Source organism: Myodes glareolus, chromosome 15, assembly GCF_982192425.1.
Source record: "Myodes glareolus chromosome 15, mMyoGla1.1, whole genome shotgun sequence".
Lineage (NCBI taxonomy): Eukaryota > Metazoa > Chordata > Mammalia > Rodentia > Cricetidae > Myodes > Myodes glareolus.
In genome coordinates this window covers 65,766,242-65,793,138 of record NC_142040.1, presented here as the reverse complement: position 1 = coordinate 65,793,138, position 26,897 = coordinate 65,766,242, and the positions used below count along the sequence as shown (strand labels likewise).

Sequence of the window (26,897 nt, the reverse complement as noted above, 5' to 3'; positions counted from 1 at the left end):
GCTGTGATCTTGGAAAACCCACCTGGAGAACAACACTCTTCACTTGAGCTGAGTTTCATTTACAGCTATTTATCCAGGTCTTTACACAGGGCAGCTGAATAGTTGCCATGACAACTTGGTAAACAGGGCTGAAGTGACCAGTGAGGGGTTTACTGGATTGTTTTGTTGAGGGAGAAGAATAGTTGCTTTAATGGTTTCTTTTTACCAAAATTTCCTCAAAAGGCAAAGCTGCCTTTTCACAGGTCTTCTGTATGAGATATTCTCTAAGCAAAAGGAAAACTCTAGAAATGTGTCCTAGCTGGGGGAAGATGGTCAAAGCCAGCCAGGAATATTGGAGGCAATCAGAAAAACAGAATTATTGAAGGTTAGTTAACGATGGGGGAGTGTACACAGAGGAAATGTAGCAACCTCTAAAGAAAGACCTCAATTCACCCAGAGTTAGTTAAAAGAGCTGACAGTCTACATAATTCTACAAAACCCCTACTTTCATCCTTCACACAATCTTAGATTCATTTGTTTGTTTGTTCGTTTGTTTGTTTGGCTTATTGAGACAGGGTTTCTCTGTGTAATAATCCTGACTGTTCTGGAACTTATTTTGTAGACCAGGCTGGCCTCAAACTCATGAAGATCCACCTGCCTCTGCCTCCCAAGTGGCATCAAAAGCGTGTGCCACCACCGCCCGGCTCACATAATCTTTTCTACTTAAAGTGATATCATTCATGTTTTCTTTTCTTTTTTTGGTTTTTTGAGATAGGGTTTCTCTGTAGCTTTGGAGCCTGTCCTAGAACTAGCTCTTGGAGACCAGGCTGGCCTTGAACTCACAGAGACCCACCTGCTTCCACCTCCTGAGTGCTGGGATTAAAGGCGTGTGCCACCGCTGCCTGGCATTATTCATGTTTTCTTCTGTTCAATAAGAAGTTAACCTCTCAGCCAGGTTGTCGCAAACTAATCTTACAAAATGTTTCTTAAAAAAGATACTCATCGGGCTGGAGAGATGGCTCAGTGGTTAAGAGCATTGCCTGCTCTTCCTAAAGGTCTTGAGTTCAATTCCCAGCAACCACATGGTGGCTCACAACCATTTGTAATGAGGTCTGGTGCCCTCTTCTGGCCTGCAAGCATACACGCAGACAGAACATTGTATACCTAATAAATAATAATAATAAAAAAAGATACTCATCGTAATTTGAGCCAAATGTGAACATTTAACATTTTGATACATTAGTGATACTGTGAAAATCAGGGTCTCCTTTTAGGAGACCTGTGTTTTAGACAGGATTTCTCTGTTCAGCCCTGGTTGTCCCAGAACTGGCTCTGTAGACCAGATTGGCCTTGAACTCAAAGAAACCTCACTGCCTCTGCTGGTGTTAAAGTGTGTGTGCCACCACTGCCATGCCCCCTGGAAGGTTCTAAGTATTTATAATTAAAGAATTCAAGAATGGACCCAAATGGAAGATGGAAGACAGTGATTGCTAGCAGAGGAGATCCTGGAGCAGGCCAGGTGTGAATCTTGAAGGAGGAGGAGAGCAGAGAAAGAGAATAAGCTGGCATGGGCCTTCAGAGAAAGAGTGAAGGCCAAAGCATTAGGAAAAGCATACTTAGAAAAGAGACGAAGACCAGAGGTGGTGGAGCACACCTTTAATCCCAGTCCTCGGGAGGCAGAGACAGGCGGATCTCTGTGAGTTCGAGGCCAGCCTGGTAGCCTAGTCTACAGAGTAAGTTCCAGGACAAGCTCCAAAGCCCCAGAGAAACCCTGTCTCAAAAGGAGATAGATAGAGAGAGAGAGAGAGAGAGAGAGAGAGAGAGAGAGAGAGAGAGAGAGAGAAGAAAAGGAATAGTTATGATCTGAGTCCCTCAGAAAAGCGGCAGATTTAGGGAACAGTCTGCAGTTCTCCGAGTGAGGCCGCTAGGGGGCAGGTTAAGTAGACATCTCATTACAGGGCAAGTTTTTGCTCCTACCTCATTAGCATGGCTTCGGGTAAACCTGCCTTCCTGAAGGGTGGTCCCTTGGTCAGGAAACTGGCCTGAATTTAATTAATTTTTTAATTAATTAATTTTAAGCATATAACAATAAAAGTCATAAACGTTGAGTAACTTCTCCACCATAAATGTAAGGCAGGCACGGACGACTTCACATGGTTCTCTGCAGCTGTTTAACATCTTGACACCCTCACAAAACACATATAACCACTCATCTATGTAGACGTCATCAAAACATACAGTCTAGAGGCAAGGAAGTCATGGTGGGGGGGGACACAAGGCTTAGAGAGGAAAGTTTAGCCAAGCCTAGACATACGCCTTGGATTTCTACTTCCTGCCATTGCTTTTAGGGCTCCTGTGCTTCAGGAATGTAGCAATTTCCCTTCCAGGCAAGAGGCAGGTGCCTCTGAATGGGCTAAACAGAGCCCTGTGTATCAGAGCAATGGAGTTAACCCTCAGAGTCCTGGGCACAGACGATGAATAACCCAGCGGCCCCAGGCAACAGGAGCTGATGTGTAGGTGACTGGTGACAAACGTGGCCAACAGAAACAAGTCCCAGTCCCAAAGGAGTCGGTTCTTTCTTTCTACCACGTGGACTCGGGTCAAACTCAGGTTGTTAGGCTTGGAGGCAAGGGCCGACACTTGCTCATCCATTCTGCCGGCCCCTTGTGTGACGTTTAAAAGAGATAACCAGAGCTGGGAAGATGGCTCAGTAGCTAATTGTGTGTGCTCTGCAGGCAGGCATGAGCCTCGAGGTCTGACCCAGAGCCTGTTAAGAAGCTAGACTTGGTCACACTATGTCTGTGACCTCAGTGCTTGGAGCAGACAGGCCGGAGAGGGAGCAGGAAGATCTCTTGGGCTTTCTGAAAGCTGGCTGACCAGGTTCAATAAGACCTCAAAAACAATAAGACGAAGTGATACAGCAGGACACAGCATGGCTTCGTCTGGTCTCCACAAGGACAGCACACCACTCATGCCAGTGAGTTCACCACACACACACACACACACACACACACACACACACACACACACACACACACACACACACACGGACATACTCACACAGATGCACCAAAGAAGATAACTAGTCTGGGGAAGACCAGTTATGTTTCTTTTTGAGATAGGGTTTCACTATTGTAGCCTTTGGTTGGCCTCAAATTCACAGAAATCTGCCTACCTCTGCTTCTGAGGGTTGGGATTAAAGGTATGTGGCTGTTTAATATTTTAGTTTAGTTTAGTTTTTTTTCGTGACAGAGTTTCTCTGTGGAGCCCTGACTGTCCTGGAACTGACTGTATAGACCAGGCTGGCCTTAAACTCACAAAGATCTGCCTGCCTCTGCCTCCCGAGTGCTTGGATTAAAGACGTGAGTCACTACCCGCCTGGCTTTCATATTTTATTAATACAAATGAAATCTAGATGTGTCTGATTAGATGTCACCTAACCCGCTGCCCTCTAACCCCAAGCAGCCCCCACAGGGCAACACACTGCCTGGTGCGAGTGAATTTCATCAGAGCCCTTTCTACTTTCTTACAAACTATGAAGCTAACCACCCACTCTGCTTGTCTCTCTCCTGTGTCTTATGTAGCAGGGCTGGAGGAGCGGCTCAGCAGCAGGGCACTTGTCTGGCATGCATGAGGACTGGAGTTTAATCCCCAGTTCTGAGAAAGCAAAACAAAATTACTACAGATCATCCAAGACATAAAATTATTTTATCCGAAAGCTGGGAGACTGAGGAGCAGGGCATGCACTTGGGAGCACTTGGGAGAGGAGTGACCTCCACTCTATGCACTTTCTAAAGTAAAATGGCAACAAAGTGGTGAGCAAGCATGGCGTCTGTGTGGACTGGCCGGCATCCTTGCTGAGACTGTTCAACCTGCAGTGACAGAAAAATTCTGCACTTCACACTTACGGGATCTTAGGTTCAATAAAGTACAATAATAGATTGTGTTTGGACCAAACAAGTAATGTATAATTCCAGAAAGAGTAATTCAAATATTAAGCTCCAATGTTTAAACTTTCTGCTTAACTTTTTGCCGTGGGCATATCTGCCATCCATACATCCATGAAAGACATGGTTCCAGAATGCCCATACCATGCAGAGATCTCGGTATCTGAGTAGGAGGCACCAACCCACAGCCGGAGGATGGTTTGAGAAAGAGACCTGGCAGGACCGGAAAGCTAGGGTTATCAAACCTGAGAAGGGGTCCCTTGATAGAGACAGCTGAGGTGAATTAACATGCTAATACGGCAAGACCATACATATTACAGATGCCATCTCTATCTTGGCTTTCGGGAGGAGACACGTTCTGGAAAATCTATTATTAAAACTTGGACAGCAGTGTTCTGGAATCCTGGAACCCATAACGCTTCCCTCCTCAAATCTAGGCCCTCATCAAACCAAACTAGTGACAGAAGATTGAGACATGGTAGCCAGGCGTGGTGCAAGAAGCAGGCTCGGCTGATGCTGTGGGCAGTGGCCTCAGCTTCACCCGGGCTCCCTGGAGCTGTAACTAGTTCTCACAGCAGGACCGACAGCCTCCCTGACACTCAGCAGTCTGCCCTCGGTTTTAATGCTGTTCAGGATAACCTCGGGCTTTTCTGCGGAATGTTAATGAAAGCCTTTCCTGATGAGATCTCACTTGCTAAAATATGGGGCAGAGAGAGATCACAGGCCCAGGATGCCCTGAGGGGGAGAGGCAGATGAGGTCCAGCAGGTTAGCCTTCAATCCAGAAGTCTCCCAGGTTTGGGGGCAGTTTTTGGCCAGCGATTGCTACACCCTAGTATATCCCAACAGAAGGAAGCTGAAAGGGCACATCACCGTCTAAATACAACCATGTAAATTCATCCGTCCTCTGGAAACGATGAATGTCTAAACTCAGCAGAGAGCTATACCCTCCCCAGGCTGTCCCAAGCCCAGCAAGCCCAGGGCAGGCTGCAGACAACCTTCTATTAGGAGTGAGTTTTCTTGGCTTCATTGCAATTTGGCAGCAGAAAGACTCTCTCTCTCTCTCTCTCTCTCTCTCTCTCTCTCTCTCTCTCTCTCCTCCCCCATCCTACAAATACACATGGGGGGAGTGCAGTGAAGGATGCGGGTGGGGGGGGGCGGAGAAAACCAACAGCAACACACACACACACACACACACACACACACACACACACACACACTCACGCACGCACGAGTTGGATGTGTATGGGGAAGGGAGCCAAAAGCATAGCAACAACAGACAAGTATACAAAAGGCACAAAGGATCCCCAATTCTTCAGACTTGAATGACTATCCTGGGGTCTAAACAATTGGTGGCAGGAGGGAAGGCTGCTAATCCCTAGACACATGCTGCATGGCTTCACACACCTGGTCACTGTGTGACTCCCGAAAGCAGGTCCCTTCAATTCTAATCCAGTTCTTTAGTCAGCCCACAGACTTTGTTAGCTATTATGGTTGCCTTTTTTGGCCACAGAAACTGTAAAAAAAAAAAACTCTAGAATCTGTTCAAGCCACCCAACATCTCCATCCTGAGGATATGCAAACACTTCCACAGATAGTTAAACACACCTCCAGTTTCCCATAATGAACCTGACAGAAGAGGATGAGGAGAGATGAGGGGCCTTCATCCCTCCCTGGGTGCCAGGGACACACAGTCCCCTGCCAGGACACACAGGGAATGTGGGGGTGGGGGGAGACGCAAGAATCCCTGTGAAAAGTTCTGGATTTGCTTTTAGACTAAAACCATTTGTGAGAAATTCCAAGCAAGGATCGGTGTTGTATGTTTCATAGCACGCGATGGGCAGGAACAGAACAATATTCTTGACGGAACTGAATGGACGCTAATCAGGTCATTACTTGCTATCACCGTATTCTAATTAGCATTCTTTACACTCATAAACCACACCTACGTTTTAGGTCAGAGACAAGTTAGCTCTTGTGTCAGGGCCTTCATATTCTAGTGCCTTTAAAATGGTATCGAGATATCAAGCCATCCCTTGGCAAGTGACTAACTAGTGTCTGCAGCAAGTCAGGAGGACACGAGGCCATGAGCCAAGGTAAACAGAGCTGCGTTGGATCACTTTGTAAAGTACAAAATTCCAAGTAATTGGGCACAATCAAATCTCAGCATGGAAAAATAACAAGAAAAAGGAAGTCATTTCTTCAATTCTGGCTGCAGATGGGCTTCAAGATTTATAGTGTAGTCTGAAGGAAAAATGAACTTTGTGCCATCTAAGAACAGAAACTATCAAGGATGGAAATTTTTCAAAATGACATTTTTTGTCTGAGGAAAGTCAGCATCAGGGCACATTCCCGTTTCACGGAGTCTGAGATACTAATATCAATAGACCTGCCCAGGGATGTCTCCTGGTTGTAAGGAAACGGTTCGATTAAAAAAATCCAATGGGCATCCATACTTTCAGACTCCAAATGAGAAAAAGCTGACAGGCTCAAAGGATGAGATGTGGCATTATTAACCCTACCGCACAGAAGGGCAACACTGCCTAATTAGGCCACTCCTGCCAGAACACACAGGAACACATCTGTGACTGTATGTGGAAACAATACAACATTAAGTCAGAGCCCAGAGTCAAACAAGGACACTGTTAGCAGCAGGGGGAAGGCGGGGAGAATAAAACCCAAGCTCTTCTTCTTTTTTTTAAGATTTATTTATGTTATGTATATGAGTGTATATCTGCATGCACACCTTTATGACAGAAGAGGGCACCAGATCCCACTATAGATGGTTGTGATTGCTGGGAATTGAACTCAGGACCTCTGGAAGAGCAGTCAGTGCTCTTAACCGCTGAGCCACCTCCTCAGCCCCCAAACCCAAGTTCTAAGGGGACAAAGGCCAGGTCAGATTTCTCATCTTCATCTTTTCTATTCTTTCACATGACAGAGTTCTAGAAATAACTGTATGGGGGTCGGGGGTGGTTAACTCTCTCTAAAGAAGGGTTCCAAAGAGGTTTGTTTGGCAAATGAAAATTAACTCATTAACATTTTGTATGGACTCAGAATGTAGCTTGGTTGAAACAATGCTTGCTTGCCTAGGTGCATGAGGCCCTGGGGCCAATCCTTAACAGGGCATAAAACTGGGTGTGATGTACACATCTGCAATTCCAGCCTTCAGGAGGCAGAGGCAGGAGGATTAGAAGTTCAAATACAGCCTATGCTACATAGTGACTTCAAAGAAAGAATGGAGTTCATGAGACTCTATCTCAAAAAACAAAACAACCCCAAATACACACTTGTGACAAGTTCTCCTTTTTAGCTTTGGATTCTCTTGGTGAAGAGCTTCTCTCTCTCTCTCTCTCTCTCTCTCTCTCTCTCTCTCTCTGATTTATTTATTTTTATGCACATTGGGGTTTTGCCTGCATGTATGTCTGTGTGATGATGCCAGAACTGGATTTACAGACAGCTATGAGCTGCCATGTGGGTGCTAGGAAATGAACACAGGTCTTTCAGAAGAGCACCCAGTGCACTTAACCATCTCTCCAGCCCCAGCAGCTTCTCCTTTTTAAACTGCTTCTAATTGAGTCATGATATTTAAAAAAAATCTAGCCTTAAGTTGCCTTGGCCTTGTTATCAAAGTACTTAAAATAGGTCTGGAGAGATAGGTCAGTGGTTAAGAGCAATTGTTGTTCTTGCAAAGGACCCATGACCCATTCCAAGCATCCATATGTTAGCTCATAACTCCAGTTCCAGGGAATCAGATGCCCTCTTCTGACCTCTGAGGGCTCCAGACACTCATGTGATACATAGATATACATGTAGGCAAAACACCCATATACATAAAATAAGTAAGTCTGCCTTTTTTTTTAATTGAAAAGACAAAGTACTGAAAACATTGTTACTTAGCTTATAACCTTTTCCCCAGAGTTGAACAATAAAACTAAAAAAGAAAACTTAAAACAAAACAAAAATAAAAACAAAAGAGGGGCTGAGAGATGGCTCAGTGGTTAAGAGCACTGACTTTTCTTTCAGAGGACCTGTGTTCAATTCTCATAATCACGTGGTGGTTCACAACCATCTGTAATAAGATCTGGTGCCCTCTTCTGGCCTGCAGGGATACATGCAGGCAGATGTTGCATACACAATTAATAAATAAATCTTTTAAAAAATAGCTACACCAGAAAACATATTAAGTGTTTTTTTTTTTCTTTTTTGCATTTTGGAGCTGGAACCAAGCATTTTAAACCAAATAACAAAGAAACCATGTCGGCTTTACACTGTCTCCTTTCAAAGTAGTATTTCCTAAATCTACATGGCAGCATTCAAAAGCTGACTCAGGCTCAGAGGATGAAGGGATTCCCACTTCCTGTCAGGTTATAGGAATGCCACATCTGTTTTCAACCATCTGTGACGAAGGACTTTGGAGAAACCGAATCTAAGCATAACCACTCCCAGAGGCTGTCCTTGGTAGACCAGGCTGGACTGCTCCTGGAGACCGTCCTTGAGGAGAGCCCAGGCTGGTCCTTCAGAAGCCTTACCTTCTTCGTGTTGGGCTTGATGCAGCGCACAAAGAAGGGATTGGAGGAGCTTAGCGTGGCCATTAAGGAATGCAGGGAGTCCTGTCAGAGGAAGAGGACAGTGGGTTTAGGCGGAATAAAACAAAAATAACAAACCAGAGAAATGAGAGGCTTTCGTTTTACATTACCTCACCATAACATAAAACAAGACAAAGGATCTCACTTAAACATTTAGAGTCTAGGCTTGACGGACGCAGCTCCGACTCAAGTCCTGCTTCGTTCCTCTACTTCCCCAGATCTCAGTTCCTGTTTCCATAACGTATAGCGACACGTACTCAGAGGGGGAGGCTAGCAGGGACACAGCCATGGATGCAGAGCGCTTGTTTCAGCGACTGGCACAGAGTAAGCATTCACCTCACCGATGGGACCTGGCATTGCCCATCTTCTCTGCGTAAAGCCTGCACTGCACACTACAGTCCCAGGGCTGTCAAGCAAGCGGAGGTGTTCTTCCCTCCGCTCAGTCTCCAGCAGCACAACCCTCCCAGGGCGGTTTTTCTCAGCATCTCTTGACTGACAGGATGCCATTGCCCCTTGAGTCAGGGTTTTCACTTAAGGGCAAATAGATAATTCAACGAGGGGGCGGTGATCTTCATAGGCTCTACTTCCAAATGACAGAAAATTACACATTGAATTTTACACATTCAAAATGCTGGTGCTCCTTTTTCCCTTGAATTTGGGTAACTGGCATCACTAGAACTCGCTCTGTAGACCAGAGTGGCCTTGAACTCACAGAGATTCACCTACTTCTGTCCTGGGATTAAAAGCATGCGCTAACACTATCTGGCCAAAATATTTCTACTTTAATGACATTAGTAATTATTAGTAATTATAAGTGTCATGCCACTAGAGGGAAAGAATAGTATAATTTAATTTATAAAATCTAAAGAAAAGTCTAAATATTCATGTGTATACCTTTTTTTGATCCTTTTTTTTTTTTTGAGTGTTGGAAATGGAACCAAGGTCCTTAAGTATGATTAAATGAACAAAAAAAGCAAGTACATCCTCAAGCCCAAGATGTGTACCTGTGAAGCTCTGCCTGCCTTAAAAACGTGACAGAACAGAAACCAAGTCCAGTCTCCTCACACACCTCTCACACACCCCACTCCTGCCTCAGTTGATTCACACAAGTCAGTGGTGCAGACTGACCTTGAACTGTGAGCTGACGGTGGGCCGCCGGTGTTTGCTTCCGCATTTCAGGGTGTCCTGGTTGTTGCGACTTGAGACGTGTTCAAAAAGGTCATAGATGAAGTCAAACCTGTGTGAAGGACGGGCAGGACTGTGAGGTGAGTGCACGCGAGTGTCAGGTGCCTGGTCAGTGTAATTACAGAGGATTTCCACAACGATAATTAACGTCGTCGTACACTGAGGCCTGCCGAGCTGCAACAGCACGTGAAAGATTCAGCCAACCAGCGCTTGGCGGCTGGAGGCAGTCCTGGGAGTACCAGAGTCCTTCCTCAGAGGAGGGAGAAAATGAAAAGACAATGACCCGGGGGGGGGGGTCTCACTGAGGGATAGGGCTGTCTGGAGAACCCCCTAAACTTCTCATCTGTCGCTAAGGAACAGATTCTAGGACCTCTCATTGAAAGCAATGACCCAAAGGCTCAAGTCCCTTATTTATGATAGGGCAATGTTTACATGGAAAATACACATTGTCCCAAGCACCAAACCATGTCTATATGGTTTACAGTAACACAAGGGACATTCTCCATGAGTCGGTAAAGTGCCGTTGTTTAGGGAAAAAATGGTGATGACAGAAGTCTGTACATCTTCAGCACAGTCACAGGCTTTTTTAAAAATTTTATTTTAATAAATATTTTCAGTCAATAGTTGGTTAACTCAATGGAGGAACTAAAAGATGCAGAGCTGTTGGGTTATGCCCTTGTGTAGTGTTGTGAAGGTCCGATCAGAGAGGTGTTGGGAGCAAGGCAGATAAAGGTTCAAATTCTGCCTCTTCTACTTCCCGGCTGTGTCACAAATGTAAGATGCTCCATCGCTCTCTAAAGGGTTCAGGTGGGAGTCATTTGTTCTCTGATACTACAGCAAGAATAAAATGAGGAAATACAGTCCAAGGCTAGAAGACCAGTGCCTGGGTCTCAGTCAATATTGATTCCAGCTCTATTATAGTAGTCAATTTCTTAAAACACTGCCACTATTAATAAATCAAAAGACTTCCCAATAGGGGGCTGGAGAGATGGCTCAGAGGGTAAGAACACTGATTGTTCTTCCACAAGTCCTGAGTTCAATTCCCAGCAACCACATGGTGGCTCACAACCATCTGTAAAAGAAATCTGGTGCCCTCTTCTGGCCTGCAGGCACACATGCAGACAGAACACTGTAAACTAAATAATAAATAAATAAATAAATCTTTTTAAAAAAAATCTTTAAAAAAAAAAAAAGACTTCCCAATAACTCGTTATATTCCGGGCACAGAGGACATTATGTGCTATAAAGCTGGGAAGGTCGTTGGCTTCACTGTCACCAGGAAAGGTAAAAGAGCCATCCTGTAGGTGGCAATGGGCAAAGAGGTCAAAAGTGAAGGGCGAGAGCAAAGAGAGAGGCTCCCCAATTGTCTAAAAGAAAACCCCAGGCTGCAGCAGCAAATTCACGACCCCTGTCCTAGCACCCCTTTTAACAGAAGGACAGCGACAGCTGGTGACCCTGGTCCACTATCCAGCCCACGAGCTAGCTTTCACCACAACAAAGCACTTCCGCTTCAAACCAGCAGGTGGCTTGGATTTAAATGTATCCTTTTAACAGGCCCAGTCAAGAAAGACCACTTTGACAGGTAACATGCTGTGGCATTTTCCCAGCATCCTGTATTTTCTGCAGGCGTGAAAACTCATCTACAAATAGAAATAGCTGATAATAGTTTAAGCGGTGTGTTGTCACATGCGAGCAGAAACTTGAAGATCAAAAGTTTCAGATTCGGAGATCAGCCTGGCTCCCTTCACCCCAATTCACAGCTGGCTAAGCGACAGGATGGCCACCTGGTATGTACACTCTGAGAAACAGTGTGGCTTTTCACAATTGTCTACTTCCTTCCTCAGATATTAAAAGTTTATTTCTGTATATATTCACGCTAGATCCTCCAAAGGTTTGGAAAGCCTACAAGAAAGGGCTTTGTCGCAAATTCTTTCTCTTCCACCAGTCGCGGGACAATAGGGGACTTCCTGGCTTCATGGATACAAATAGCGAAATCAACCATTAAAGTTTCTAGATGTTTGCCTTAACTCTCGATGGCGTGCATGAACAGTTCCGAATGAATGAATACATGAATGTGCAATACGTTTACAATTCTGGCTGCATTAACCCTTGCTTCACTTTCTTGACATCTCACAACGAAGAGAAACAGGATCCTATAACACCGACCTGACATAAAACAGCTCTGTGGCTGGAGTGGGGAAAGCAGGCTGGACTGGTCAGGAGCAGGTTTCTGAGTCATACATACTTCATAGCTAAGCTCGCCCTGGCTACCAGCTCAGATACGACCCTCAGCAACTACTTACCTGCTCCCAGCCTCAGTTTCCCCTCCTGTAACAGAAATGAGGAGAGCATCTACTGCATGGCTTTGCTGTGGTTTCTCCTCATTAAGCGGTAGTCCTTGCTACTACAGTGCATCCCTAAAGTCATTGAGGCAGTGTGACCTGGAGAAGAAGCTAAGTCAATGCTTCCTCAACAGCAGCCACAAATTACTGACATTTGCAGGGTATCGGGAGGCAGAGGAAGGCGGATCTCTGTGAGTTTGAGGCCAGCCTGGTCTACAGAGTGAATTCCAGGACAGGCTCCAAAGCCACAAAGAGAAACCCTGTCTCGAAAAACCAAAACCAATCAACAAACAAAAACTACTGACAGCTACACAAAAGGCAATTTGACTTCCTAGAGGAGACCCCACGTACCTGCTTTCCCTCAGCAGGTTGAGAAGGTCGTCTCTAAAGGTGTCCCTGTTCTTTTCCAGGATGCCTCGGACATCATAGTGCACCTTGTTTCAAAAGCAAAACAAGAGACAGTGTCATACTCGCAATGAATTAGTTTCAAGTTACGATCAACTACCCTTACTCTTTTGGTACGGTATGGGGCACAGGCTAGACTCAAAGTCAGGATCCTCCTGAGTCCTGAGACCATGGGCAGGAGTCAGCACACCTAGCTAGCAACTTCTGGAAAAGCTAGACTCATGAAAAGCAATCATTTTAACAAAGCTGTGTTTGGCTTCTCAAACAACTACTTCTTGTGAGCACTATGTAGGCAAATATCAATAAATACCCTGTTTTATTTGCTTGTTTGTTTCTGTTGGTCTGAGGCAGTTCAGGCTGACCCCACACATTCCTCTATATGTAGAAATGACCGTGGATGAAACCCCCAGAAACACAACCGTGTGCCTGGCTTGACCATTCTACACAGGTTAAGTGAAACATTAATGAAACAGGATCCTATAAAACCAGACCTAACATTAAACCAGCTCAATGACTGTGGACAGTTTGGAATGTTGTAGGTAGGGGGCCTAATTAGAAATTATCACGGGCTATCTTGGCCTCTTGAATAGCCATTATCCTCCTCTGTGTCTGACTTACTGTCCTTGTGACCGACATATGGAACATTTTGGGAGGCATTAATTCAACAGGTCACCAGCTCCCACCAACAGGAAAGCCCAGAGCGGCCTCCGAGCAGCCAAGGCCTGGAGTAGGGGCTCTCTGCTTTCTTTGCTGTTCCTACCTACCTGGCATTCCTACCAATGCATTTAAAGAGAGTCTTGATTTATGACTTTCTCTGTTCTGTTATTACAAAATTTCATGGAACATGATGTTTGGGGTAACCTACACTGGTGTTCCCAGGTATGGTCATTCACACTTGGCTTCAGGTTAAGACTTCCTCTTGCCCCTCTGAGATGAGAGCTGTATTTTGGCATGGCTATGCCCTTTAACTTCTCATCTTCCTGCTCCCACCACCTGAGCTTTCAGGGGTGCACCAGCATGCCTGGTTTATGTGGCACTGGGCATCGAACTTGGGGTTTTTCATAGTCACAGTAAGAGCAGTGGCAGTTCAGCCACATGCCAGCCCTTCGCAGCATCTTAAGAAGAAATTACCTCTCCAGCGTAGTGCTTCACTCCAAAATTGTTGACCGCAACTCGGGGCTTCACATAAAAGTGGTTGTTCTAATGTTAAAAAAAAAAAAACCACGAAAGTCTTATTTTACTCATTGATTTCCTTTGACATCTTGGAAACTCCACATTTTAACACAATTGCAAAGCTAGCCACATCCCATCAGAGTTTTGGCATATGGCAAGGGGTGAGCTCCCAACCATTGCTCTCAGTGTGTCATGACAATAGGTTAAACATTCCAGTTCTCCGCTTAGGAAATAAACTTGGGCACATTCAGTCCAGCTTCCCCAAAGCTAACTCTTTTCCACTTAGGGAGGAGGAAAGCTTCAGTTTCAGGGACACAGAACATGAAATGTGGGAGGCATAGTAGGGCCAGCAGCCCTGGGCACCTCACTCATCATCTTAATGCTCGGATCTGCTGCTCAGACAAAAACGAGAAAGGCTGGCAGGTTTTGACATACAGCGTGTTGATTGTGTAACTTCTCCAACAAGGTACTGTCTGTGGCTTGCGGAAAATGGCTCTCTTCATTGATCAAGGCAAGCAGGCCGAGTTTCTACAAGAGGAGAAACAAAGAGTGAATGAATGAAATGTGGAATGTCTGTCTCTCAAACCACTTCAGAGATCTGACCCAGTCAGTGCTTAAAAAAAGAAACATCACCGTGTTCTCTGGGGCTGAAAAATTCAGAAGGAAACATACCAAGAAAACCAATGAAATTCTAGTTGTCTTTGCAAAAATGGGACCCACTGAAATGGTATGGATAAACTTCCAGAACTGGCAAGCCTACTAGTGCGGTGGACAAGGATCTGCTGGCACTTAACATCTGTGAGGCCAGTTCACACACACTGTTGATTCTGAAATACTGAGTTCGGTGAGACAATAGCCTGGCAGCAGCCAAGTATTTAAATCCAACCCCACGGTGCATTCGCATTCAGGTTTCCAAATGGCCCATTGTGTTCTAAACATTCACATCTTTGATGTGTGTGTTTGCACAAGCTATTTTGTTCACATAACTATGATTCACCCCAGCTGGACACCCTTGGGACTGCAACCACTCCTTCCCCAGCGACCCATTACCTTCTCAATCAAGTCGAGGCACTCTCCATTGTCTATCCAGTCAATGTCTTCCCACAGTAGCCCTTCTCTGGGGGAAGAAGAACGAGGGCCGTGGGAAACCAAGACACACCTCACGCTAACTTAAATTACTGATCAAGACCAAAAACATTTTTGAAGTAGAATCGCTGTGTGCTTACCTGCTATATTCCAGCTGCTCTAAAGAAAAAATATGCTTGTTGAAGTATTCCTGAAGCTTCTCATTTGCATAGTTGATATTGAACTGTTCAAAGTGGTTAACCTAAGGATGGGGATACATCAAGTGAGTTCTTCGGGACCCTCAAGGGTACACAGAAAAGGGACAGAGGGGCAAGAGAGAAGAAAGGGGAACAGAGAGAAACACCTATGACTGCTTTAAGGAATGTGTTAAAGAGCAGCTTCCTGAAGGTAGCCATCCTGGTGACTGCAGGCGTACCTCGAAGTTTTCAAATCCAAAGATGTCAAGGATGCCGATGGATTTGAAGTCTTCTTTGCCCTTGATCCGGCTGTTGATCTTCTTGATTATCCACTCAAAGCAGCGTGCATAAAGTGCCATGGCCAAGGAGTCTCTGCTATCTATTGCCTGGAGGGGAGAAGACAGTGGCAGAAGGCATAGCCAGCTTGTCCCACCCCACTGGGGGATACAGTGCTCTGGGGAATACTTCATATTTTGACTATGAGTTAGATGTTTAAACGGTTCATTGTGGCCACACAACGCAAAGCAAGACCTCAATCAGAAACCCCAAAGATGTCGTTTGAGACAAGTTTCAACGGCACTGAGGGAGGGGCCATACCTGCTGAACGCTGAGAGGCGTGAGGATCTCTTCTCCCCTGAGGAACATCGATCTCTGGGTCAGAGCATCTGTGAGCTGTGTTGGGTCCAGCCCAAGCAACTCCGCAGACCTACCCAAAGCTGGAAGCGAAGAAGGAGGCAGAGGTGAATCTACTGTCGCTCAAACACACCAGAGGCTGGACCTCAGCTGGGTTCAAATCCAACCACATGCCACAACACCAGAAAGCAGAGGACGTTCCGCAGCTCCTCAGGCAGAACTGATGGACATATCTCTCTCATTGCTAAGTAAATAACTCCCATAGCAATCTCAGGTTAGGAGAGCGGAAGGACCCAACGCCTGAGCAAAGTGATGGCTGGTGACCCTGAGACGCTGACAAGGTGTGTGACTATTTTCACTGGTAGCACTCAAGTGTGACTGGCTTTGCCACTACAGAGCTCTCACCAGAACAAACATGCTTTTAAGAGGTTTCAAGACACAGGGACATCTTAACGAACTGAATTTAAAAGCAGATACAAGCTGTTGGGGTTGGAGAAATGGCTCAGCAGTTAAGAGTACTTGCTGCTCTTGCAGAGGACCTGGGTTTGATTCCCAGCACCCACTGTAGGCGGATCATAAGCATCTAGCTTAGTGAAGAAACCTGCAATCAGATTGTAACATACAAACAGGTACACATACATACACAATAAAAATATACAATAATTTAAAAGGGACAGAAAATCTGCCTTTTATGATGCAGGACATTAAAGAAAGTCGCTACAGCTGGGCAGTGGTGGTGCATACCTTTCATCCCAGCGCTTGGGAGGCAAAGGCAGGTGGATCTCTGTGAGTTCGAGACCAGCCTGGTCTCCAAAGCTAAAACCCTGTCCTCAATAAACAAAAACAAACAACAACAAAGTCACTACAGACAGAGACTGTTACAGAGAAGCAGAGTTGATCAAAGTTCTGGGAGCAATGGATCATACCCAAATGCAATGGAGACCTCTCCAACACAACTCATTCACCCAGAGCCCAGGGCATCAGGGAAAAGGAGATAGAAAGACTGTAAGAGTCAGAGGACCAGGAAATCTGCCGTGGGGTTGTGTTTGCTAGAAATGACAGCGAAGTTTCATCCACAGTCCTCAACAATGTGACTGCCAAGATAAGATCCGCGCAAGGACGACACAAGAGATATGCTAACACGGAGAGAGGGAGAGAAATCTCGTGAATCCTCAGCCTAGATGAAGAACTACAGGAGACTAAGGAATGCTGACAGCGGGAGACTCAGTCTTCCTCAGGGATAAGTCCCTTAATTGATAATTCCACGCCAAGTGGTCATCCCTGAAATCATACACATACAGACATCACTACGTGGATTCAGCTTGCTGTAGTCATACACTGATGCAAAAAGGGCTATGGATTTGAGAAGGAGTGAGAGGGTGGGGGGATTAGAGAAATAAAAGGGGAAAATGATATGATTATATTTTTATTAAAATAATAATAATCAAATAAAAAATTTCAAAAGTGGTCAAGAGGAAAAATAATGGAACTCTTCTTCCTGACCTTTTTCTGTTTGGGGAAACAAAACCATATTTATTTTAGTATGCTACATGTATTATTATTAAGTGAATTAATACATGTGTGTCTTTTGTATGTTCATATGGGTGTGTGCATGTAGGTGGAGGCCAGAGGTTGACATTGTCTTTCTCAGTCACTCTCCCCCTTGTTTTTTGAGACTGGATTTCTCACTGAAGCTGAACTTCACGGATCAAGGAGCTCCAGAGATCTGGATGTTTCTGCCCTTCCCAGTGCTGGGGCTATGGACACATGACCCCACCTCCAGCTTCTCCAAGGGTTCTGGGCTTGGTCTGTAGCCTAGGCAGACCAGCAACTCACCATCCTCCTGTCTCAGCCTCCCATGTGCTGGCATCAGACCTGTACTAATACTCAACCGTTAATCATAATCTCTAATGCATTAGATGTGAACATGCATTGTCCATATAAACAAAGCTTTTTTTTTTTAAGAATATACATATGCCAGGCCACGCGTTTATCCCAGCACTCGGGAGGCAGAGGCAGATGGGTCTCTGTGAATTCGAAGCCAGCCAGGTCCACAAAGAGAGTTCCCGGACAGCCAGGACTGCAGCACAGAGAATGAACATTTGCATTGCCCGAGGAGGCCAGAAGAGGGCACTGGGTGCTCTAGAACTCGAGTTACAGAATGTATATCCTCTCAAAAAGCCCTCATCTCTTGATCTCTAAACCATTTCTCCCTCTACGACCCTAAACAAAGCTCTTGGGCTTCTAGGGTGTGGAAAGGAACTAGTTGGGGTCAAACACCCGATAACCATTGCCCAAGGAAGGGGCTCCCAGAGAGGCACTGTGATCCCAAACACATTCAGTTTCCAGTTTTTGCAACACCGCTTATTGCTTCCATCAGAAAACTCACAATGCTTCTGTGTACATATTTAAAAACACTTCAACTGGCATTTTATACAGACAACAAACTCCAAGGTACTCAACCAAGAGAAAGTCCTAAGGGAAATGGGATGGGTGGGGGAACACCTCCTGGCAGAGCTGGGCTATGGACCAGCATCTGCATGGCGAGTCTGATGGACTGTCACGAGGCACCACACTTTCAAAATTCTAAAAACCAAGACACAGTAGGACACTCACTGCCAGATTTAACACTTTTCATATATCAAGAGCATATTGCTCATATTCTACTTATTTGGTCCATTTTACTTCTTAGTAAGAATAAGAACAGATGTCAATTCTGGAACGTTCCGTAGGCTTTGACCTTTGCCCTGACACTTCACATCACAGGTGAAGTTCCACAGCTCCTGACCTGGACATGGCACAGTGGCAGACATGTGCTTAGCATGGGAGAGTGGGTGAGAACATAGGTTCAGGCCCCAATGTAAAAGAGAGAGGAAATCTGGCACTACTCTAGGCACCAGAAAACTTTCTGTAAAGAACCATGTGTCAATAGCATGGTGGTGGTACACGCCTTTAATCCCAGCATACTACTTGAGAAGTAGAGGCAAGGAGATGTCTGTGAGTTCAAGGCCAGCCTGGTCTCCAGAGCTATTCCAGGACAGCCAGGACTACACAGAGAAACACTGCCTCAAAAAACAAAAACAAACAGACAAAAATGGCTTATCTCACCTGTTTTGAAGGAAACCTGCGCCCCTCCAGCAGTGATGAATTCTATGTTGCCGAGATGCAGTATCCCAGCCAGCAACCTCAAAACCTCCCGAACTTCCTCCTTGCTGAACTGCATGACTTCCATTGCCGTCTAGAAGAAAACACAAACTGCTCATGATTAAGTTAAATTAGTAGGTATGGTTTCAAGAACAAGAAAAAGGAAAAAAAAAAAGCCATGATGGATAATCACTGACTTTAACAATGCTGCATAGTAAAAATATAAAAAATAAAACAAGGCAGAAATGAAAAATACTGAGCATCCAGCAAGATACGACCATACGTCTGTGACAGACAGCCTCTGGCTTCCATTACTAAACAGCATCTGAGGAATCACTGTCATGTCAACAAAACACTGCTCTCCTCCAACAGGAAAGGGCAATGAGCACTGCTTCCTTTACAGAAACTGGAGGCAGGGGGACATACAAAAAGGGAGAGCTGTGGTTAAGAAATAAATGATCATCTCTTAGCCTCAAGACATTTATTTATTTATTTATTTATTTATTTATTTATTTATTTATTTATTGTTTTTCAAGATAGGGTTTTTCTGTAGCTTTGGAGTCTGTCCTTGAACTTGCTCTTGTAGACCAGACTGAGAGATCTGCCTGCCTCTGTCTCCCGAGTGCTGGGATTAAAGGTGTGTACCAACACTGCTTGGCTGTCTCAAGACTTTTAAAACAAAGTTAAAAACCGAGTCAGAAATGAACAAAATAATTACAAAGGAGCTATGCTGTGCTAATGTGGACTTCACTCCTTTCTTTCTGTGAGTTTATAGGTATTTTCTAAGCCAAAACCAATCATGGCACTGTATGCCTGCAATCCCAGAACTGAGGAGGCAGGAGAAGAACAATTACCACAAATTCAAGGCTAACCTGGGTCACGTAGCAGGACATCATCTCAAAAATCAAAAGAAAATAATGTGTTTTTATCCCCCCCAGTCAGTTTGACAAGGACCACAGAAATGAACATCTATCTTCACTGAATCATGTTAGGCGATGTTTGCACACTGCAAACCCCAAGTTTGCATTTCTGTTAATTAAATAAAATCAATGTTGGGTCAGGAGGACTAGTTGACTGAAAGTAATCATAGAGCATTCGAGGGCATCCGGGAGAGATAGAGAGACACAGGAAGTAGTAGGGCGGGGTTTGAAGTGGTGCAGCTTTTTCTGGTTTGGTGAAGCAGAAGCTTGGGTCTTTCAGACCAGCAAGGAGAGGTTAGCTAATTGTGACCTAGCCTCTCTGATCTGGCAGGTTTTTACCCCAGCCTTTGAATCTTGAGTCTTATTTATAAATAGAACAATAGAGTTGCTGCTTGCAGGCACAGGGTTCCTGCCAGGCTGCTGCTAGAGAAGCCGACTAGTAACTGGAGCTGCAAACGCTGCTGAAATAGCAGTAGATTAAGGCACAACTACTGCTCCGAAGCTAAAACAGAGTCATTTACCTTGCTTCTAAAGCACTAAAAGAAGATTTAAAAATATGTATGAACAGTAGCAAGCAGTTCCTATCGGTTGAAATAGTATAAACACGCAGTTCATAACACAGAATTATCGGGGGCTGGGGAGACAGCTCAGTGGGTGAAGCACCTGCCGTGCAAGCATTGCGCCTGCCGTGCAAGCATTGTGCCTGCACGTGCTGCACGTGCATTCAGATCCCCGGAACCAAAGTAAACACCAGACGTATTAAAACAATCTGCAGGTCCAGCGTGTTGGGGTGACGACGAAGGGATATAATGTATTACATTAGCTTATGTTGACTGAAGGCTGCTGAAATCAAAGTGGAGTTATTTATGTCAAGTTGTAACTGGTCAAATAAAGTCGGCAGGGCATGAAGGAAGGGCTCCCCTGAATTTATGACCCACAAGAAGAATTTCTGCAGAAGCCACAGTGTCCTCAGAAGATACATTATCAGGACCTCTGCCTATCACCCAATCACTACCTCCACGATATTCTTGCTGGGGATCACTGCACAAGGGATCAGTATTTCAAGAACACCTCTGTAATACTCATTTTGAAACCTCCCCTAGCTGCAGCATCCTAAGATAGGAAGTTGGCATATTCCCTTTGTGGTACCATTCGAGAGTAAACTCAGTATCTTCCCAGAGTCTTTTCTACTTCTTGTTCTGTTTTTTGTTCTTTTTGTTGTTGTTATTTGAGAGAGAGAGAGAGACAGAGAGAGAGAGAGAGAGAGAGAGAGAACCTTACTATGTACTGAGGAGGGATGACCTTGAGTTTCTAATCCTCCTGTGTGGTGGTGTGGTACTGGGGTGGAACCTGGGGCTCTGTGCCGGTCAGGCAAAGCCCACCAAATCAACAACATTCTCAGCCTTTTACCTGTTCCCTAGATCAACAACTCCTAAGTTTTCCAAGATTGAAAGAGAGAGGGGAAAAATCAATTGTTCGAGAAGTCATACAATCTGACTCATGCCAAATGAATTTTCAGATACGTAAATACAGCCACAGACCACGCAGAACCCCTGGATATGTGCAGGAAGGTCTCTGAAGTCTGGAAATCTTAGCTGTGGTCCACAGTCAAGGATGCTCTAAACACTCAGAATTTGCGAAGAGAACCAACAGGGCATCAAGCATCAAAGTCTCCAGCTATTTCACACACGTTTCGTCAGCCACCACCCTGGTGGGTCAGATGGAGGCAGTAAGACAGATCAGTTGCTACTGCTGACTTGAAACAGCTTGTCATCTCAGTTGAAAAATTTATTCTGAAAGCTGTATTAAAACTGGCTATAACATTGAGCATACATTCATAGCCTATGGACCATGAAAAGCAGGTGTCCTTCCAAATAATAATCATATAATCATGGAAAAGATAATATGTTCATTATGAAAACATAGCATCCAGAGAATGGCATAAAAATAAAATAAAATCGTAGAATTGTGCCATGTAAAGTAACACTTTTGGGACATACTTTTGTTATGTTTCATTATTTTTCGTCACTTAAAGTTGCTATATGTATGATATTATATAAAACAATGTCTAAAAACAAAAGGATTCTATATATGTTTAATGCATATTGCTGCTTCCTGCCCTCCTCGTTTCTTATATAAGAAACAAATTTACAATATTTTTAAACATTCCATTCAGGCATGTGCTTCACTTGCTACAAGGGGATCTCATCTGTGTGTCTAACAAATTATCTTAAATGTCTCCCAATTAGTCTGAAAGGAGGAAGACCTTGCTGTTTCCAGGAAGGAAGATTATGTTTGCTCCTCCTCCATCAAAGTTGTGCCCTTTTTTTTGAAGCCTTGCTTAGAATCTCTCGAATAAAATTAAATGGCTAAATAACAATAACAAAATGTCAGATTTATGATCTTAGTAAAGATCAGCTAGTTTTTCACCTCTACTTCTGGTGGCCAATAGTAAGAAGCAGCTGTGAATCGAACATTTACAGATCTACAAGGAGATCCATAAAGAGAATGTGTAACTAGAAGACATTAACCAACGTTATGCTGATTTCATATGTAAATATCCATGTCTTTTACATGATTTTGTCATAAGATCAAATTTCAAATACCAACACTTGTTATTTCAATGTAACCATAAAGCTGAAACACAGGGATTAAGAAACACAAACTATTTAACCTGACTTGAAGCCGACAGAAAGTTTTGTGTGGGGAAATGAAGCCCCAAGAGGAAGAGAGAGGAACAGCACCCAAGGTTTTCCCAGGCGATGTGTCTTGGTGGCCACAGCTCTCTGGGAGTGGGCGTGCCTGCAGCAAGAGTAGACTAGATAACTGCCTCTTCTCCCCTCCCCGCTCATGAGGAGAAAGAATGAGTGCGAATCTCCAAACAGTAAGAAATAAACCGTGAGAGGAAGGCTGGAGAGTGGGAAAAGCGTGCAACCAGAACGGAATGAAGAAAGACAGCTTAGGGGGTTGGAGAGAAGGATCAGCGATTAAGAGCACTGGCTGTTCTTCCAGAGGACCTGAGTTCAATTCCCAGCACCCACGTGGTGGCTCACAACCACCTATCATGAGATCTGGTGCCCTCTTCTGCCCTGCAGGCATACATGCAGACAGAACACTGTGTACATAATAAATAAAATAAATCTTTTTTTTAAAAAAAAAAAATAAAAGAAAGACAGCTTAGAACACAGTGGTCTGTCAGGACCTGTGCGTGATACAGTCCTGTACATAAAACTGTGTGGCACCTGCAGAGGACCCACAGTCATCCTACACACTTCATTCAAAGGCAAGGCTACCCCAGGCTGACCCTGAACTCACAAAGCAGCCCAGGCTGGCCTCAAATTGGCATCAGTCATCCTGCTTCAACCTCTGTGGTGCTGGGATCACAGGCATGTGTCGCTGTGCCTGACCCCCCTCCCCACCCCACCCCTGCAGACTTAAACCACCTCTAGATCACCTCTGGTACCAAACTCAAGGCATATGCTACCAAAGCGCAGTTCTTATGTTACAATGCTTTTGTAGACGCAACCTTTGTGTTTGTTTCTTTCTAAAGTACTTTCTATCTGAATTTGGTTATCCTCGGAGAGATGGGACTCATAGATATGGGGGCTGACAATCCTTTCCCTCCAAGGAATACACACCAAAGAGTGACGTCTTCAGTGGGGCGTAGCTCAGAGGCAAGACAATTGCCTTGTGTATTTGAGGCCCTAGGTTTGATCCCTCTTACTGAGGACAGCTAGAACAGCAATGAATGAATGTCAGAGACAAAGATGGAACAGACAGAGACAGAGAGAGACACAGAGACATTGGGAGACAGTGATCACTCGGCACATTTGTGTGGCTTTTCCCAGGAAGTAAAGATGATCACACTACTCCCTCGTCTGCTCTGAATTTCATTCGCCCCCATGCATGTATGTATGTATGTATGAATGCATGTATGTCTTTTGAGACAGGGTCTAACTCTGCATATTAGGCTAACCTTAAACTCGTGACAATCCTCCTGTCTCAGCCACAGAAATGCTGGGATTGTAGGTATGAGCCATCATACCAAGTTTGAATTCTACTTCCAACTTTGACCTGGATTACATGGGATGAGGAGAGTTTCTGTGTGACCTGTGGACATTCTGAAATCACATGGCAGTCCTTTTTGTATGTCATTTGCCAAGGAGCAAGACCTTAAAGCACCAGTCCCTTATAAATATGTATACATGGCCTATGCACATCTCTATATCATCTCTAAATCCCTAATACAGTATATATACATACCTGCTATACTGTATTGCGTAGGAATTGGCAACTAGGAAAAAGGCCTGGCTATGTTAAGCACATTTAAAAACCTTGTTTTCCCCTCCGCTGACAGTTCACTCTGAGGCTGTAGGTAGTGGGGACAGGGTACCTCAACCTGTGTCAGCCGCATTAACACCCGGTTATGATTAAGGATGAGTCAAACCCTATCCACACTGTGTCCGAAAGCTGAGGACTCCGGCAAAGACACTGAGCCCACCGTGATGTGATGGCCGGGCACACCCAGTCAGACAGGCTGATGGCGGTGTGCAGGGACCAGGTTTATTCGGTGCAGCCACACTGCCCAGAGCCCTTGTGGGAACCGAGATATGCTAGCGACCACTGTTGCCACGAGCCAGAGTCAAGATCGGCACATGCAACCAGAACTAGCTCCAGTCAGGAACCGGGTAACAACCCCATTCTGACCTTGTCCCATGACGAACCTGTTTTCCAAAAGAAACTCTGCCTGCAACCTCAAAACTGGAGAATATCTGTGGGGTGCAAAGCCCAGGTTCTTGGGGTTTTGTTTTGAGAAAGGGGGACACAGACTGCACAGGCTGCTGGCAGAGAGTCAGGCACCTGTCCTGACCAACACAGCCACCCGTCATTTCCAAGGATTCCTGGGGTCCCTTTCCAGCCTGGAAAGCAGGCTTCACGGTGACTTACAGGGGGAGAAATAGCAGTTCTCGTATATCCTCCCAAACGTGATCCTGTCTGTTTTCACTACACAAAAGAACTTTTCTTGAAAACAAAAATGAAATCCAGACTCTTATGAGGATAACTTACAATAACTTGTGTGAAGGATTCCTGGTCGCTGATTGTCTTGTCCTCTGTACAGCCAGACTGATTCAAGTAATGGTAGTTCTCCGGCAAAGATAAATAAAACTCTTCTGTAGAAAGACAAAGAAAGACGGGACATCAGGACTCAGTTGGCCCTGGCTGAAAAATGTCAGAAGCGATCACTGTAATTTACATACTTCTATACTTCCTTGAGTCCGCGGGAGACTGGAGTGTGCCTTCAATAACTAACGCACACACACACAATTTTATACCCCAAATGCCACACACTAAGATGCTAATAATGCTACCTTTTAACAATCCAAGCAAAATATAAACAACTCAATTAAATTAAATAGGATCAGAAAAAAAAACAGATTAATGAAGGCTTTACTTTATTATTTCCTTTTAAAAGCCAAACATTTAGGGTTAGAGACAGTTAAATGGGAAAGGACTTGCTTAAACACATAAGCTCTGGGTTCACTCTCTAGTAGGACAAAAAAAAAAAAAAAAGAAAGAAAAGAAAAAAAAATGAGCTTTTAGGAATTTGACGTAGGTATGTTTTTAAAGTACAGCCATAGGTAGGCTGGGGAGAAAGCCCAGCCAAGCAGCTCCAGTTCAGTGTCCAGAACACACATGAAAAGCCATGTAGGATAGTGAGTTTATAATCCCAGGCTCACCAGTCAACCAGGACACACTCAACAGCGTGCCGTGGGCTCAGGGAGGGGTCCTGTCTCCGAAGGTAAGGGGAAGACTTCTGGCCTCTTACGCACAAATAGGCAAACACTCTCTCTCTCTCTCTCACACACACACCGTCTCTACGCACAAACAGGCAAACACTCTCTCTCTCTCTCTCTCACACACACACCGTCTCTACGCACAAACAGGCAAACACTCTCTCTCTCTCTCTCTCTCACACACACACACACACACACACGCACACCGTCTCTACGCACAAACAGGCAAACTCGTTAGCTCTCTCTCTCTCTCTCTCACACACACACACACACACCGTCTCTACGCACAAACAGGCAAACTCGTTAGCTCTCTCTCTCTCTCTCTCTCTCTCTCTCTCTCTCACACACACACACACACCGTCTCTACGCACAAACAGGCAAACTCGTTAGCTCTCTCTCTCTCTCTCTCTCTCTCTCTCTCTCTCACACACACACACACACACCGTCTCTACGCACAAACAGGCAAACTCGTTAGCTCTCTCTCTCTCTCTCACACACACACACACACCGTCTCTACGCACAAACAGGCAAACTCGTTAGCTCTCTCTCTCTCTCTCTCTCTCTCTCTCTCTCTCTCACACACACACACCGTCTCTACGCACAAACAGGCAAACTCGTTAGCTCTCTCTCTTTCTCTCTCTCTCACACACACACACACACACACACACACACACAAACACTGCAATAAAGGTGATTATAGTACACTATATATTTCTTACAAAATACCCATCAAATTAAAAATACGCTAGATACAAATCGTTTGCGGTTTCTCTGCTGTTAATTTCCTCCCTTTGTTGTTCTGATCCCAGATCAGCTCGGCATCTTTCACTCTCAAGCACACACGTCACCGCAGTCGGCGGAAGTCCGGGCATGCCCAGGCCGCTGTCATTCCCGATGTGCTTGAGATAAACCATGAGCTGCTGCCCACCACTCACCTCGCTCTCCCTGCCCCAGCCCTGCCAGCAGTGCATAGAATATGTGATAATTCCTCTCCCCGGGATTCTGCCTCACTACTCGGTTCTGTGGAGAGAAACCACATTTATCATAATAATAATAATAATATAATAATAATAATGACAATAATAATTTCCACCACTTAATACAGAACAAAAAATGTCATTATAGGAAAATTGTGAACTGAATCACAGTTACTTACTTTTTCTAATAAATCTTCGTGTGAAAAGGAAGGCAAGTCAAGGAAGAAAACAGACACGGCAGGAGGTTAGTCTTGACTTGGGCTATGGCTCCGACATTGCTGCCGCTGGTGCCAGAAGACATCAAAGCAGAGCCCACTTCACCCAAACTCAGCTCCAATGGCATGGTGCCCTAGCAGGTGCCAAATGAAGGGACTGGATTCAAGCACACAATGAGGGCTTGACAACTGCGGCAGGTAGACATGGCTTGAGTGTCTTTACACACGGGCCCTGCACAGAGTCCTTGGTCTATGGCATGAGGGTGGTAGACCCCGTACACGAGGTGGGGCAAAGTGGGAGGTGGCTGGGTCAAGGTTATTAAAGCTACATTA

General features: G+C 44.9%; 1 protein-coding gene across 2 annotated transcripts in view; it reads right to left on the bottom strand.

Moving 5' to 3' along the window:
- Nucleotides 1–26,392, bottom strand: part of Myo10 (myosin X) — an 83,179-nt gene extending 56,787 nt beyond the window's left edge. For both annotated transcript variants that reach the window (XM_087896966.1, XM_087896965.1), the window contains exons 1-12: nucleotides 26,308–26,392; nucleotides 24,645–24,748; nucleotides 18,622–18,751; nucleotides 15,478–15,596; nucleotides 15,120–15,266; nucleotides 14,845–14,945; nucleotides 14,669–14,735; nucleotides 14,054–14,146; nucleotides 13,577–13,645; nucleotides 12,392–12,474; nucleotides 9,642–9,750; nucleotides 8,457–8,537 (exon numbers count right to left, since the gene is read on the bottom strand). In XM_087896966.1, coding sequence (XP_087753092.1) covers nucleotides 8,457–8,537; nucleotides 9,642–9,750; nucleotides 12,392–12,474; nucleotides 13,577–13,645; nucleotides 14,054–14,146; nucleotides 14,669–14,735; nucleotides 14,845–14,945; nucleotides 15,120–15,266; nucleotides 15,478–15,596; nucleotides 18,622–18,745 — 993 coding nt within the window. In that variant the 5' untranslated portion in view covers nucleotides 18,746–18,751; nucleotides 24,645–24,748; nucleotides 26,308–26,392. The remainder of the gene's footprint in view (nucleotides 1–8,456; nucleotides 8,538–9,641; nucleotides 9,751–12,391; nucleotides 12,475–13,576; nucleotides 13,646–14,053; nucleotides 14,147–14,668; nucleotides 14,736–14,844; nucleotides 14,946–15,119; nucleotides 15,267–15,477; nucleotides 15,597–18,621; nucleotides 18,752–24,644; nucleotides 24,749–26,307) is intronic.
- Nucleotides 26,393–26,897: the final 505 nt, after the last annotated feature.